The following is a 15310-nucleotide window of genomic DNA, read 5'->3' as shown; positions in this document are numbered from 1 at the left end:
CGTATTTGTGTGTGCTTAGCCATGGTTTGTTTGTATGGTACAACACACAGGCAGTTTTATTTTGTTTCAACAATTAAGTTTACTGTTGTTGTTAACAGTTGTTGACCAATGCTACCAAACAGTGCTGAAGAGAGCTCAGTAGACAATGTAAACCTACAGGGATAATAAATGCTTATGGAATTCAGAACCCAGACCCAGCTCTCCCGGTGCTGCCGCACCGCTCTTGCTCCTGTCTTCTTGTATTTCCCCTCCATTTTTTGTGTGCCTTCTCCTTGCTTTTTCACTGCTTTCTCCTTGCTTTCCCCCCTGTTTCTGCAGCTGTGGCCCATGCAGGAAGAGCGGTGGAGCCAGGTGGGGGGGATTTTGACAGAAGACGAAAAATTAGATAAATAATTAATTTTCCCTTATTGTCGTGTGTTGAAATCCCCCCCACCGCTCTTACCTGCACGGGCTGCGGCTGGTTTCTTGGGTGCCTCCTCCTTGCTTTTCCCTCATTTGTCACTGCTTTCTCCTGCTTTCCCCCTGTTTTTTGAGTGCCTTCTACTTTTCCCTCATTTGTCACTGCTTTCTCCTTGCCTTTTCCCCCGTTTTTGAGTGCCTTCTTGCTTTTCCCTCATTTGTCACTGCTTTCTCCTTGCCTTTTCCCCCGTTTTTGAGTGCCTTCTTGCTTTTCCCTCATTTGTCACTGCTTTCTCCTTGCCTTTTCCCCCGTTTTTGAGTGCCTTCTCCTTGCTTTTCCCTCATTTGTCACTGCCTTCTCCTTGCTTTCCCCCACAGTACAGTTTTTGATTGCTATCTCCTTGCCTTTCCCTCTTTTTCACTGTTTTCTCGTTGTTTTTTCTCTCGTTTTTTTGAGTGCCTTTTCCTTGCTTTTTTCTTGTTTTCTCTGCTTTCTCCTTGTTTTTCCCTCATTGCCACTAAATGAACAGATCACCATGAATCAGTTAACATCTCCAGCGCCTTGAGACCCTCATGGGCGACTTGCCGCACTTTATAAATCCTTGATTGAGAATCATATAAATCACATGTTGATCATTTTTTATGACGCTCAGACAGTGGAACTGGCCGTTCTCAGAATGCTGCCTGGTGGTGTTGCCTTGGATGTGCTCAGCCTCTGGTATTTGTTGCTGCTGCTATTGGGAGTGGTCTGAGTGGAAGGAGAGGAATCCAGATCAGGTTCAACATTTCATTAAAATAGGCTTTGATCTGTTCTTCTAGGGCTGGGTGGTGGGAGTGAGCTTGGGGTTTAGACGTCAAGCATGTCTGTGATGTTAAAGAAAGGAGAAGGAGGGGAAAGCATATGTTTAGGGTAGGGCAGCCATGTAGGATGCCTCAATGCTGTGAGTGAAAACCAGACCTGTGAGTCTTCCTTCACAAGTGGGGGCTTTGCCTAGTTGAGTGAGATGCAGTGCTGCCCAGCTTTTTATTCTTTGTTGCTGCTCTTCCTCCTCTGACTTTTCTCATAGTGTTAGATGTATGCGTATGTACCCATGTGTGCGGACACAGCACTTCAGGTTGTAGTAGGTGCCTTCTTTAGGCTTGTGCCAGCGTTGCATTCTGCTACTGTCGGGTGCTTTACGCAAAGTTGGGGCTCATTGTGATGCCTGTTTCATTTTACAGACCCTGTTTCGACATACTAGGTTCCCCAGTGTGGGGTCCGCCCTTGCTCTGTGTGACAGGCCATGGTATTACTTGGACATTTACAGAATAACTCCCAGAAAAAACAATGCGCCTCCTGGTGATTACAGAGATGTTTTTCTAATGGTGCTGAGCAGAAAAAATGTCCAGTAACCTGGCTTTTTTAACACCACCCTCCTAGTTGAGGCTTTTGCATTTTCACACTGCTGCTAAGTGCACTTCGCCACTGGTGACCAAGAGTTGCAGAGCAAATCTAGTGGTCCAAATGGATGTGGTAGTGAAAGGAAGGCAGAGGCTAGCGCAATAGTGTGACCCGGTTTATTGAGAAATGCTGACTAAGGTCATTGTGGACATCTGACCAGTGTTCAATGCCGACCCTTCCGGAAGTGGCATAGAGGGTCAGGATGAAGGAATACATCAGCAAAGATGGTGGTGTTGAGGACAAGGCCTGGGCAGGTTGTTAAAGATTAGGGTGGCATAGGTGGGTCTTTGGGAACCCGCTGGAGGAGATTGAGTAGGGTCCTGGGTGCCTAGGTGTCTGGGGAAAGGGAGAGGAGGTATACCAGACCAAGACTTTTTTTGGGTATCGGTCATTCTGGCATGGGATTGAAAATAGTAGCTCTGTCAAATGTCAATGGAAAATCATTTCAAGATGAATTTTGCACCATTACATTTAATGTCCAAATACATTGATAAAGGAAAATGTCTAAACAATAACAATACTGTAGCCCGCTTTCTTTTTTAATTTCTTGCTCAACACTTTATTATGAAGGCACTTGCACATTCTCTCACAACAGCAGGTGGACATTTTCTTTTGCACAAATAAACACAGAGCCAAGGCGGCACACATCTGGACCCTTGTGTGTTGTAATATGAAATGGTAACAGTTACTGGCTGGTATTGTATATTCAGAGCTGCTGTATTGCATTTTACTTGGTGCTCATTACTGTTAGGGGTTGTATATCTCCATTTGTTGCACCTTCACCTGCTGCAGTTACCTTTGCTGTCATGGGTTGTGGGTGTGGTTTACTGTATGGTGAACTTTGCAGTGCCAACTTATGGGTGGTGTAGACTTCCAACTGTTACACGGCGATAAGTGCCAGGTGCTGCCACTGGCATGTGTTATCACTCAAGACCGCTGGCATTGTGACACCCAACAGTGCCCGCTCTTGACAGAGGCTGAAGATCTGGACCGCCTGCATTGTGATTGGATTCAGTGCCCCCTACTGGCAGGTGTTGTAGATCTGGATCTGCTGATTGATGGCATCTAGTATACTCTTCATTTTGTCCTCCAGCCCATCCAACTGTCGTGCCTTCTCTTCCAGGATGCGCTCGTTTTCCTCATACGTACCCTCGAGAACTAAAAGGAAGATGACCAAACAGCTGTGAGAAATGCATGTTGTAGCCAAATGAAAAGCATTCTACATTGTGTCCCCTCCTCTTTCATTGTTGACAGATACTTTCTATGGTTTCTCTCCTTCTCTTCCTCCACCACCACTGCAAAGGTGACTTCTGAGAGGAGATCTGCTCTCCATCTCCCCTTGAAAACCACTGACTAGTCCATATTCCTTCACTACCTCCATTCCTACAGAGAGACCTTCTACATACCCTTCTTTCCCTCCATCACTCCAGAGAGATCTTCTTTACTCCTTCATTCCTGAGAGATATTTTACATTCCTTCTTTTCTTCCATCACTCACAAAAGACCTTCTACATCATTCTCTCCCTCCATCACTCTTGAGAGACCTTCTACATCATTGCCTATTTCTATCACTCCTGAGACATGAGCCGGGTCTGGTGGCTCAGTGAACTTATGCATCCACTGCAGGGGCCTGTGTTCGACCTCATGGTCACAGGTACAAATCCCAGTGCGTTGACTCAGCCTTTCATCCATCTGAGGTCGATAAAATGAGTACCATTGAGTTGGGTAACAATAAACATCTGTTATTCAGCGCCAAGATACCCTGTTTGGGGTGAACATGCGCTCTACAAATACACGTTATGTTATGTTCTACATGCCCTTCGTTTCCTTTCTTACTCCTGAGAGACCTTCTACATTCCCTTCTTTCCCTCTCTCATTCCTGAGAGACCTTTATACATTACCTTCTTTTATTCTCTCACTCCCAAGAGACCTTCTACATTCCCTTCACTTCCTCGCACTACTGAGAGACCTTCTACATTTCCTTCTTTTCCTCTCTCACTCCCGAGAGACCTTTAACATTCCCTTCTTTTACTCCCTTACTCCTGAGAGACCTTCTACAATCCCTTGTCCTCTCTCACTCTTGAGAAACCCGCTACATTCCTTCCCATCTTCCATCATGCTCAAGAGACATACACCATTCTCTCCCTCCACCACTCCTGAAACCATTTACATCACTGCCTCCCTCTATCATCCCTGAGAGACTTTCTACATTCCCTTCTTTTCCTTCCTCATTCCTGAGATATCTTATACATTCCCTCTCCCATCACTCATACAAGACATTCTACATCCATTTCTCCTGAGATAACTTGTACATTCCTTCACTCGTCCCTCCATCACTGCTAACAGAACTTCTACATCCCCTCCCCTACTTCCCTCACTAGATATTTCCTACATTTCATTCTCTCTTTCCTCATTCCTGCAAGATCTTCTGCTCTCCTTCTCTTATTTCATCACTCCTGAAAGGCCTTGTACATCTTTGCCTCCATCCATCACTCCTGAGACCGAGAGAACTTCTGCATGCCTTTCTTTTCCTCTATCACTCCACGTACTCCACATAGGCTGCATGCTTCGAAAAACCTTTAAATGGATTCCTAGGAACTCCAGCTATGCTGTCACTCAAGTCCTCATCACAAGCAGACTAGACGACTACGCACTATACGCGGACTCTCTAACCACCTACTCCACTGACTTCAGACCATCCAGAATACTGCAGCAAGACTAATCCTATCCTAGACCTCCCACATTCCACCCACATCATCTCACACCTCAGATATCCACTGGCTGCCAATACACAAACATTTCTAATTCACACTCCTCACACGCGCATACAGGGCACTGCACAACATAAAACCAGAATACCTTAATAGACGCCTTTACTTCCACCAACCCACCAGACACCTGCACTCAGCCTCACAATCACTCACACATACCCCGTATCCAAAAAAGCAAAACGGGAGGTCTAGCTGTCTCCCACATCAGACCAAGAGCCTGGAAGGACCTCCCTCAACAGAAGCAAGAAGCTGAAGACCTGACTCATCAACTAACTACCCATGGTCGACTTACTCACCAGTCCAGCAGACCCACACCTATACACCTGCTCCAGTGACTAGATACCCTACCGGGTGACAAACTGCGCTTTAAAAACCTAGCTTATATAACATAACTCCTGAGAAACCTTCTCCATTCCCTTCTCTCCATTATTCCTGAGGGATCTTCTAGATTCCTGTCCCCATCACTCAAAAAAGGCCTACTATGTCATTCTCTCTCTCCATCACTCCTGAGAGACCTTCTACATCATTTCCCCCCTCTATTAGTTGTGAGAGACCTTCTACGTTCCCTTTTTTCCCTCTAACACTCCTGACAGATCTTCTATTTTGCTTTCTCTCCCTCCATTATTCTTTTCCTTTCACATTCACTTCTTTCCCTCCACCACACCAGTAAGACCTTCTACACATCCTTCTTTCTCTCCATCAGTCCAAAGAGACCTCCTGTGCCATTCTCTCCCTCTGTCACTCTTCGGAGACTGTCCACATTTCCTTGTTTCCTGCTATAAATCCAGAGACTTTATATATTCCCTTCTTTATCTCTAGCACTCTAGTGAGACCTTCTACATTCCCTTCTACAATATGCGATTTCCTAAATGCAATTCATGTAGCTATCGCTAAATGAAAATTTGCATTTAGAAATCGCAAATTACCACCAACTTCAAATTGATGGTAATTTGCGAATCGTTTGAAAAATATACAAAATTGCATTTTTCCAAGTGCCATGTGGCGCACATCTGTGTGCCACATGTGCACACATGACATTTTTGGGGGTGCATCAGGGTGGCCTTTTGGTAATCGCAAATTGCAAATGCCTTCCCATTCATTCCTATGGGAAGGCATTCCTTAATAGCGAATCACAATTTGTGATTCGCTATTAAGGATTATGTAGGAATCGCTATTTCTTTTGCAAAACCTACATACATTGCATTTTGCGATTCTATAATAGCGAATCGGTAAAATTTGCTAAATTAGAATTGCAAAATGCGATGTTGCATTGTTGATACATCTGGCCCTCGGTTTCCATCACACTTCAGAATTACAACAAAATTAGCCTGATTTCTTTTTTGCTCTGCCAACTGCTGAATGTCTACAGTTCATTTACAGGTATTTACATTTTGTTGTGTGTTACAAAAATGGCATCCTACAGTGCTTCTTTTCACACTCCTTGTACCCAGAAAGACTGTCACAATAGTTCACTTTATGTTTCTTTCTCTGACTTCAAAGTGAGAGAAGTTTGTAAACACCAAGCCCCATGTTCCAAAATTGAGCAGCAATTTGTCAGAAGACAAAGCTGTACATTTGGCCTCTGTCTTTGAAGTGCAGCAAATGTGACAAGATAAATGCAGAATTTAAAAGCAGTTTTATTTATTGCTTGGACTTTCACGACCCACCAAAAATCGTCTCATGACCCACAGTTTGGGACACACTAATCTATTCCATACTCATTTTGTTATATTAATTGTATTCTCAGTTCAGTTCTCTCCTCTTCTCCTTTCTGTCCTCCTCTTCCATATGTTTCATCTCTTTCCTCATTAGAAGTATTTCCCTTCATTGGTTTCCTTTTGTCTTGTTCTATGTATTCTTTCTCCTTCTTCCATTATGAGTGTGCTCTATCCCATACTCCCTCTCCTCTTTTTCCATGAGTGGTCTTCACCATCCCATTCTCTCTGTCCCATTATTTGTCTTCCGCATTCCATACTCTCTTTCCTCATCCTTAATACTCCTCCCTCTTATTAGAGACGTTTTACCTTTCCTCATCGTTCACTTCCATTAGAAGTGTTCTGCGTGCTGTAGTCTCTTTTCGCTTCGTTCATTAGGGATGTGCTCTATGCTATACCTCATTTCCCCTTCTACCATTACTAGGGTGCTTATGTCCAGCCCACACTTTCCCCATCTTCTGATGTGAAGCCATCTCTATTCCATCACCTTCTACTGACAGCGAGTTGGACTGACCGCTGAGGAGTTCTTACCTTGTAAGCGCTTCAATTTGCCCTGGGCATCTCTTAAGAGATGCTTGGCTTGGTCCCGAAGACCCTCCGCTTTCTTCTTTGCATCTTGCATCCTTTTGGCCTTCTGATCCACAAGATCTTGGACAGTTTTGTATTTGTCACCAAGTGGACCGTCCAGTAGCTGAATGAAGATAAAGGTAAAACCCATCAGACCCACAGAGAAGGATGCAGCAGCACAAAAGATTCCAAATCTGACTGACTTATGGCTGGACTAAAGTATGCAATGTGAAAGAGTCCATAGCAGGCTTCAGGCTGCAAAATGTGAAATATATCCAAAATATGAGAGGCGGGCAATATAATTGTAGCAACTCTGAGAAGGACCTGTGTGCAAAAGTGGACAGCAAACAGCAAGTGATGAGTCAGTATGATTTAGTACTGTGGCCTAAAGGTAAATGCAGTACTCGTTCATGTTACAGATAGTACGGGAAGCAGCAATGTGTCAAGACAAAATATAGAAAACTTTAACATGTTTACTCTGTAAAAAATAAGGTTGCGTCAAAATAAAAGGTAGAGAAATAAAACTAGGAAGGGAATTGGGGGCTTAATATGACAAAAAGTCCATGAAAAAGTTAATGGTTTTAAACTAGGAAAGGAAACACTAGTTATCTCAGACTTATGATAAATATCACACCCTATGCATATCTCAGGTCTGACATACACTGGCTAGTTTTGGAATAGTTCAAAAGATGTTCAAATACAACATTATCAGCAAAGAGCAAGTGGTTCTTTTTTGATGTCCCTTGTAACTGGAACCTTGGAAATCTCTGCTTTGCCAAGCTGCCATGTAAGATCCGCTCAATCTTCATTGTATGGTATTTCCCTCCAGGTTGTGATCAGGCACCCAGCTTCAAAGCTGGTGTTACAGATAAGTAACTTTTCATTTTGCAGCATACTTATAGTATTCATATGATTTCCATAGATCAGGAGAAGTTTTATGTTTTAGGCTGCTTTACCTGTACAAGTTCCAATAGTAATTGACTAATGTACATGCAATGCCATCAATACCATGATTCTTTCATACATATATGCGAGTCGCATGGAGATTCTGAGTACAACAGTGGCTGTTTCTCTCTTGTGGGATGTACATTTGTGAGGGGATTCATTGCCAGCTACTCCCAGTTGGATACATGTTGACTTAGCCATGGCTAGACACATCAACACCATAGCATGAGTTCTTTTCTTGGGGCCCGATGTCAGTCAGTGGTTACTGGGCGACAGTCCCTCTGAGTAGCATCATTTACCACAGGTGCCAGTGGGCACACAGTACTGTTGCTCTTCAACCGGATTACCAAATTAGCCCACTGATTGCCCCATGACCTCCAGAAAAGTCCTCACAAGGCTGGCAGTCCACAAGTCTTTGGGGCCAAGTACAGTTTGCAGGGAGTACAGCACTGTCCAATCTCAGCTCCCACCATGCTATCAAGGTAAGTAGATCTGGAGTTAGAATAGTACATTTACACTTCAAACGTGCGCTTACCTTGATATTACGTTGGACGTCGATATAAAGCAGTCGATGTAAGCGCAGGTCGATACTCTTGTGCTCAGTATTTTGGTACCGATAACCTCCACCGAGGAAGCCAATTGTGTTCATATAGAGGCAGTAGCCTAATAGTAGGGGGTACTGGAGCCAGCTTGAAATGTCCTTAGCCAGACAGATGGTACCTCTGTCTTCTGACCTGTGGGCCTGAGTCACTGTCTACTGTCGCTACGTGTGCTCAGAGGGATGGAGGCAGCAGAAGGCTGAGCTGTTGCCGCCCAGCCAGAGGACGTCAGCACTGCCTTGCATGTGGGATCCTTGAGTCAGGGGCACCTGCACCTGGGGGCACAAAACTCAACAGGGAACAGGAGACCAACAAGGCACCCATCACTACAGATGCATCTCATGTGCTCGATCTATAGGTTGTTCCACTGTCCAGTTCTAGTGGTTGGGGGTGGTGTGTGTGCACTCCCCGTCCATCTTCTTCACAACTGCATACCAATGCCCTACAACAAACAAACTAAGAATGGCTCGAAGTGCAGTACTTGCTCCAGTGTCTGCCACAGTGGGGGAGTTAGACTCTAGCAGAACAAACAGCCCAGTCCTTTCCCTCTTAACTCCAGCTGTTTTTCGGTTTCACAAAAGTGCTTGGAAGGGTGGGCCAGCCTGTCCTATCATTCTTTCAGTTGTGGGAAGTCAGGTTGCCTGCAACCTTGATGGAGATCCCAGTGGCAATGTTAGCCTTCAGGTTGGGATTATCAGCCGGCCTCAGTCCTCTGCTTATTGTCAGACTGTAGACTGGCTCAATTAGGAGGCAGAATCTAAAGCCATGAACCTGTGATTGGCAGGAAGGGACTGAGCATCTACACAGCAGCTACGGATTTATGAAGGTGAATTCTTCAGCTATATATAGTGGTGAGAGGGCTGGAGGTGGACAACTGGGAGAGCTCCCACCTATGTTGCCTGAGGATGGAGAAGCTTCTCAGAGAGCCTCTTGGCCACTGTCTTTTCTGCATTCAGATATAAACACAAATGTACCTGCTTCGCCTCGTTTGCTTTGTCGCGGGCTGTACTGGCAGCTTCTTCAGCCCGGGTAGCTGCCAGGCTGTTGTTTGCCCGTTTCTTCTTCAGCGCATCGATCTGTCGGTCCAGAAGTCCCACTCTGTCCATTGCATCATTCAGCTGATTCTCTGCACTTGCAGTTTGCACTTGGATCTGAAAGAAGTAATCACAAAACAAAGATATGCCAGGAGCCCCCTTACATTAACAAGGATTCATAATCCTATCTGTATAAACCCTGATTACATACATCCTATGACCACCTCTAAGAGCTCAACTAAAGGGGAAGAGACCTAGCATTAAACATGGGGGGCTCCCTCTAGGTTGGGGGCCATTGAAAGGCTGAGTGGATAGGAATTTTCTCTATCACTATCTGACTGTCTCAGTTTGACACTTATTGATTATGCGAATACTTAAGATATAACACTAGGCTTTATTGATAAAATAAAGCCTTTTTTAATGTCCTGACATCTATTATTCCAGCCTGAGCGGAGAGGAGACCTAAAGATGAATACACATTGTTTTCAATTAAATGAATTACACATCATAAAGACAATATGGATTACGACAAACAGGGCTGTGAAGTGGGCGTGAAAATGACATGCAAAGGCCCCACAAACCCATAAGTAAATAAACAAAATCAGGAAAATATATTGACCTAAAAATTTCTTGTTGAGATGAAAAATATAATTTGTTTGTGTCCCCCCCAAAGGAATGTTAAATAATACTCAATATAACATCCCATCGAATCCCATCAGACCTCACACATACTGGTGTAATTGCATGTCCTTGGTATTGCTATACATGGAAGTACATTTACTGCAAACATGTGCTAAACACTAAAAACATGATATTACCCCTATGTTACAATGTGGGAGGGTGGACCACACATAAATCAATATTAGGTATAAGCGGCAAAGCTCAGAGAATAAGGAACCTTTTTCTTTTTCTATGAGAATAGTTAGAACCAGGGTCTGCATCAAATGTTTAACATTGTTCTTCCTCTGAAAGTGGCATTGGATGTCGTTCTAGGGTGATCGCGAACAGGCCTCACAGTATTATTTGTTTCCGACTGTTGTCTTGCGTAAATGTCCATGCAATAAGGATACGTAAACGTATGTCTAGAGCCCCATATAGCTCCTTTTTGGATATGTTTCTGATGTCTTGTTGTTTGAATGTGTGTGCTGTCAAAGAATTTGAAAGCTGCCTGCTACCTAATTTGTGACAAATTTGAATAGGGAACGCAGCTTCCTTACCATCCATCGCACAATACTTGCTTTCTTAATCTAGTTACCACTGTGATATTGTCCAACATCTTCAAAGAGTTGGTTAGTGCAACATAAAGCCCCACAGCTGATTTTCAGCACGTGTTACTTTGATCGCAGATCCGCAGTGCGGATGTCTTATCACTGGCTCTCTGCTGAAGCCACACCTACAAAGGGCCCATCAAGCCTCCTTCAAGAAAACTTTTTTTAATATCCTATTTTAAAAGTGTTTTACTGAGAGAGGCCGGCCTCATCATGGTCCAGACCAGATCAACAGTTGCAGTTAGTATTACAAGTTCGATTGTTAAATGGATGGAATATGCTACTTACCAGTATGCATCTGTTCTTGGCATGTAGAGCTGCAGAGCCACACACTAGGATAGTAGATCGCCATCTGGTGTTGGGCTCGGATGCTTGCAGGTTGTTGTCTTCGGAAGAAGTCTTTGTGGTCACGAGATAGGTGACTCCTCCCTTGGATGACAGTGCGCATGGGCATCAACTCCATCGTTAGATTGTTTTTCGCCATGATGGGAAATGATGGAGTTTGTAGAAAAGAGAGAGATGTCCATGTGTGATGTCTAAGTAAGACAATGCTGGAACAGGTACAGGTCCCGGGAAGGTGGGTGGGTGTGTGTGGCTCTGCAGCTCTACATGCCAAGAACAGATGCATACTGGTAAGTAGCATATTCCGTTCGAGGCATATGAGCTGCAGATCACACACTAGGATACACTATATAGCAGTATCTCCCCAGCGGTGGTCACCTGTATCGGTTGCAGCAGTTTGAAATAAAGTTTTAAGGACAGCCTGTCCCACAGAAGCTTGTTGCTTTGCTTGCACGTCAACACAATAGTGTTTAGTGAAGGTGTGTGTTGTAGACCATGTGGCTGCCTTACACATATCTTCTAAGGGAATGTTTCCTAAGAATGCCATGGAAACCCCTATTATGTGTGTGGAATGCGCTCTAGGGGGAACCGTTAGTGTGCGTTTAGCTTTGTGGTAGCATATTTGGATACATTTAACTATTCACTTAGCTATCCCAGATTTGGAAATGGGGTTGCCTTTATGTGGTGGAGAGAAAGCTATAAACAATTGTTTTGTTTTGCGGAATGATTTGGTTCTGTCAATGTAGTAAAGAAGGGCTCTTTTAACGTCTAAGGTATGAAGAGCTCTTTCAGCTACTGAGTCTTGATTTGGGAAGAACACTGGTAACTCTACTGATTGGTTAAGATGGAACGGAGATATGACTTTTGGAAGGAATTTCGGATTTGTCCTAAGAACCACTTTGTTACGGTGTAATTGTAAGAATGGTTCTTGTATGGTTAAAGCCTGGATTTCACTTACCCTTCTGAGGGATGTGATAGCGATAAGGAAAGCCACTTTCCATGTGAGGAACTGTAGTTTGCATTTATGCAGAGGTTCAAATGGGGGTCCCATGAGCCTGGTAAGAACAATGTTTAGATTCCACACTGGAGAGGGTGGTAATCTGGGAGGAATAATCATTTTAAGTCTTTCCATGAAGGCTTTGATCGCAGGTACTCTAAAGAGTGACAAGTGTTGTCGATTTTGTAAGTAGGCTGCTAATGCTGCTAGGTGGAGACGTATGGATGAGTATGCCAAATTACATCTTTGCAAGTGTAGTAAGTAGCAAATGATGTCCTGGATGGATGCATCCAGTGGGTTGATATGATTGTTAGTGCAGTAAATGGCAAATGATTTCCATTTTGCAGCATAGCAAGCTCTAGTGGTAGGTCTTCTGGCCTCTTTTATAATGTTCATGCAGTCTGGTGGCAGGTTGAGGTAACCGAACTCTAGGACTTCAGGAGCCAGATCGCCAGATTCAGTTGACCTGGATCTGGGTGTCTGATTTCTCCATGGTTCTGGGTTAATAAGGACGGGGAGAGATGCATTTTGTGGTGTGGAACTAGCGAGAGTTCCAGTAGTGTTGGGAACCACGGCTGGCGTGCCCATGTGGGAGCTACTAGGATCAGTTTGAGAGACTGTTGCCTGAGCTTGCGTACCACTAATGGAATGAGTGGCAGAGGTGGAAAAGCGTACGCAAATCTGCCTGACCAGTTCATCCATATCGCATTGCCCTTTGAGTCCGGGTGGGGAAACCTGGCGGCGAAGGTTGGGCATTTTGCGTTTTCGTGTGTGGCGAACAGATCTATGTCTGGTTGGCCCCATTGTTGGAAAAAGGGCAGTAGGACTTGGGGATGTAGTTCCCATTCGTGGATCTGTTCTGTTTGTCGACTTAACAGATCGGCAATTTGATTGTGAACCCCTGGAAGGTGTTCTGCAAGTAGGTATATGTTCTGAGGAATGGCCCATCTCCAAATGTTCTGTGCGAGCTGGGACAGCTGGAAAGAATGTGTGCCTCCTTGTTTTTGTATGTAATACATGGCTGTCATGTTGTCTATCCGGATGAGGACAGTTTTGTTCTGGAGATGTAGTTGGAATGATTTTAGTGCTAGGAACACTGCTAGCAGTTCCAGGTAATTGATATGGAGCACTTTCTGTTGAGTGGTCCATTTGCCCTTAGTGGTGTGTCCGAGGAAATGGGCTCCCCATCCTGTGAGTGATGCGTCCGTTGTCAGCACTATCTGTGGAAGAGGCTCTAGGAACGGCCGCCCTTTGGACAGGTTTGTTATGTTCCACCATTTCAGAGAGCGATGTGTGCGGCTGTCCACCAACACCAGATCTGTGAGTTGTCCGTGAGCCTGTTTCCACTGACGTGCTAGACATTCTTGCACGGGACGCATTTGAAGTCTTGCATAAGGCACAATCAAGATGCATGACGCCATCATGCCTATGAGTTGCATGAACACTCTTGCTGGAAGAGAGTGTTGGATTTGAAATTTTGTGATAAGAGCTGGTATATTGGCTATCCTGGCTGGGCTGGGATATGCTAGGGCTGTGGAGGTGTTTATGGTGGCTCCTAGATACTGATGTATATGAGAGGGTTGGAGATGAGATTTGGGATAGTTGATTGTGAATCCCAAGTTGTGTAAGATTTGGATGGTTTGGTGAGTGTGTAGAACACATTTGTTGAATGACTTGGCTGTTATGAGCCAGTCGTCTAGATACGGGTAGACATGAATTTGTTGTCTTCTGAGATGTGCTGCTACTACTGCCAGACATTTCGTGAATACTCTGGGTGCGGTTGTTACCCCGAATGGAAGGACTGTAAACTGGTAGTGTTGTCCGTCCACCACAAACCTTAGATACTTCCTGTGGGCAGGATGTATGGGAATGTGGAAGTAGGTGTCCTTGAGATCTAGTGTGGCAAGGAAATCGCCTTGTTGCAGTAGTGGGAGCACTTGTTGAAGAGTGATCATATGGAAATGATCTGAGTTTATATACAGATTTAGGGGTCTGAGGGCGAGTATTGGGCTTAGAGTCCTGTCCTTCTTGGGGATTAGGAAGTAGAGTGAGTATACCCCTGTACCCTGATGTTCTAAGGAAACTGGTTCTATTGCGTGTTTTTGAAGCAATGAGAGAACCTCTTGTTTGAGGAGCGTAAGATGGTCTGGTGACATGGAACGCTGTTTGGGTGGTATATGTGGGGGGGGGGGGGTAGTTGTGAGTTCCAGGCAGTAACCATACTGGATAATTTGTCTTACCCACTTGTCTGTTGTGATGGGGTTCCAGACAGGTAGGAACTGTTTTAGTCTTCCCCCGACTGGAGTGGAATGGTCTGGGGGGAGTGGAGGAAAGTCACTGTTTTGTGACAGGGAAGGTGCGAGTGTTGGTATTGCCTCGACCTCATCCCTTGTTGTTGTTTCCTCTATATCCTCCTCTAAAATACCCTCTACTGGGTGATGTTTGTGTAGCGGGTTTGAACGTAGAGGAGGTGTCCGCTCCCATATTTTTGGAGGCTCCGCTGTAGAAGGAGCGCCGAAAGGAGCCACGTGGTTGTGGAGACTGTAATGCTCCCATGGACTTAGCATTCTCGGTGTCCATCTTCATTTTTTCAAGGGCAGTGTCTACTGCTGGCCCCAATAGCTGTTCCTGGTTGAATGGCTGACTAAGTATGGTAGTTTGTACCTCTGGCTTAAAGCCTGAAATGCGTAGCCAGGCATGTCGTCTAAGGAGCACACTGGTGTTAATTGCTCTAGAGGCGGTGTCTGCGGCGTCAAGCGCACATTTAATTGACGCATTTGAAATAGGTTTTCCCTCCTGGATAAGGTAATGTGCCTGGGTTTTATATTGCTCTGGCAGATGTTGTAATAGATTCTCTAACTGGTCGTAGTGGGCTCTGTCATAGCGCGCTAGTAGGGCTTGGCTGTTTGCAATACGCCAATGATTAGCGGCTTGTGCTGCTACTTTTTTGCCAGAGGCTTCTAACAGTTTGGATTCTTTGTCAAGGGGTGGTGTATCTCCTGTGGTTTGGGAGTTGGCGCGTTTCCTAGTATTGGAAACGACCAAAGAATCCAAAGGGAGCTGCCCTTTGATGTAATTAGGATCTTCAGGGGCAGGCCTATATTTCTTTTCTATCCTTGGGTTAAGAACCCTGGCATGGACGGGGTCTTTAAATACCTCGGGGTGTGTTTTATGACTCCTTTAATCATAGGCAGAATTTGTACAGACTTTTGAGATTGTTCAAAAGTATCTAA

The 15310-nt window shown here is 44.7% G+C and overlaps 1 protein-coding gene across 2 annotated transcripts in view; it reads right to left on the bottom strand.

Moving 5' to 3' along the window:
* Positions 1-2371: 2371 nt before the first annotated feature.
* Positions 2372-15310, bottom strand: part of LOC146797320 (laminin subunit beta-2-like) — a 342744-nt gene continuing 329805 nt past the window's right edge. For both annotated transcript variants that reach the window (XM_085624322.1, XM_085624321.1), the window contains 3 exons: positions 9411-9587; positions 6857-7016; positions 2372-2998 (listed from right to left, as the gene is read on the bottom strand). In XM_085624322.1, the coding sequence (XP_085480448.1) occupies positions 2862-2998; positions 6857-7016; positions 9411-9587 (474 nt within the window). In that variant the 3' untranslated portion in view covers positions 2372-2861. The remainder of the gene's footprint in view (positions 2999-6856; positions 7017-9410; positions 9588-15310) is intronic.

The sequence above is a fragment of the Triturus cristatus genome, chromosome 9 (genome assembly GCF_964204655.1).
Source record: "Triturus cristatus chromosome 9, aTriCri1.1, whole genome shotgun sequence".
NCBI classification, from domain to species: domain Eukaryota; kingdom Metazoa; phylum Chordata; class Amphibia; order Caudata; family Salamandridae; genus Triturus; species Triturus cristatus.
The sequence above is the reverse complement of the archived record's forward strand: the minus strand, read 5'-3'. Positions and strand labels throughout refer to the sequence as shown.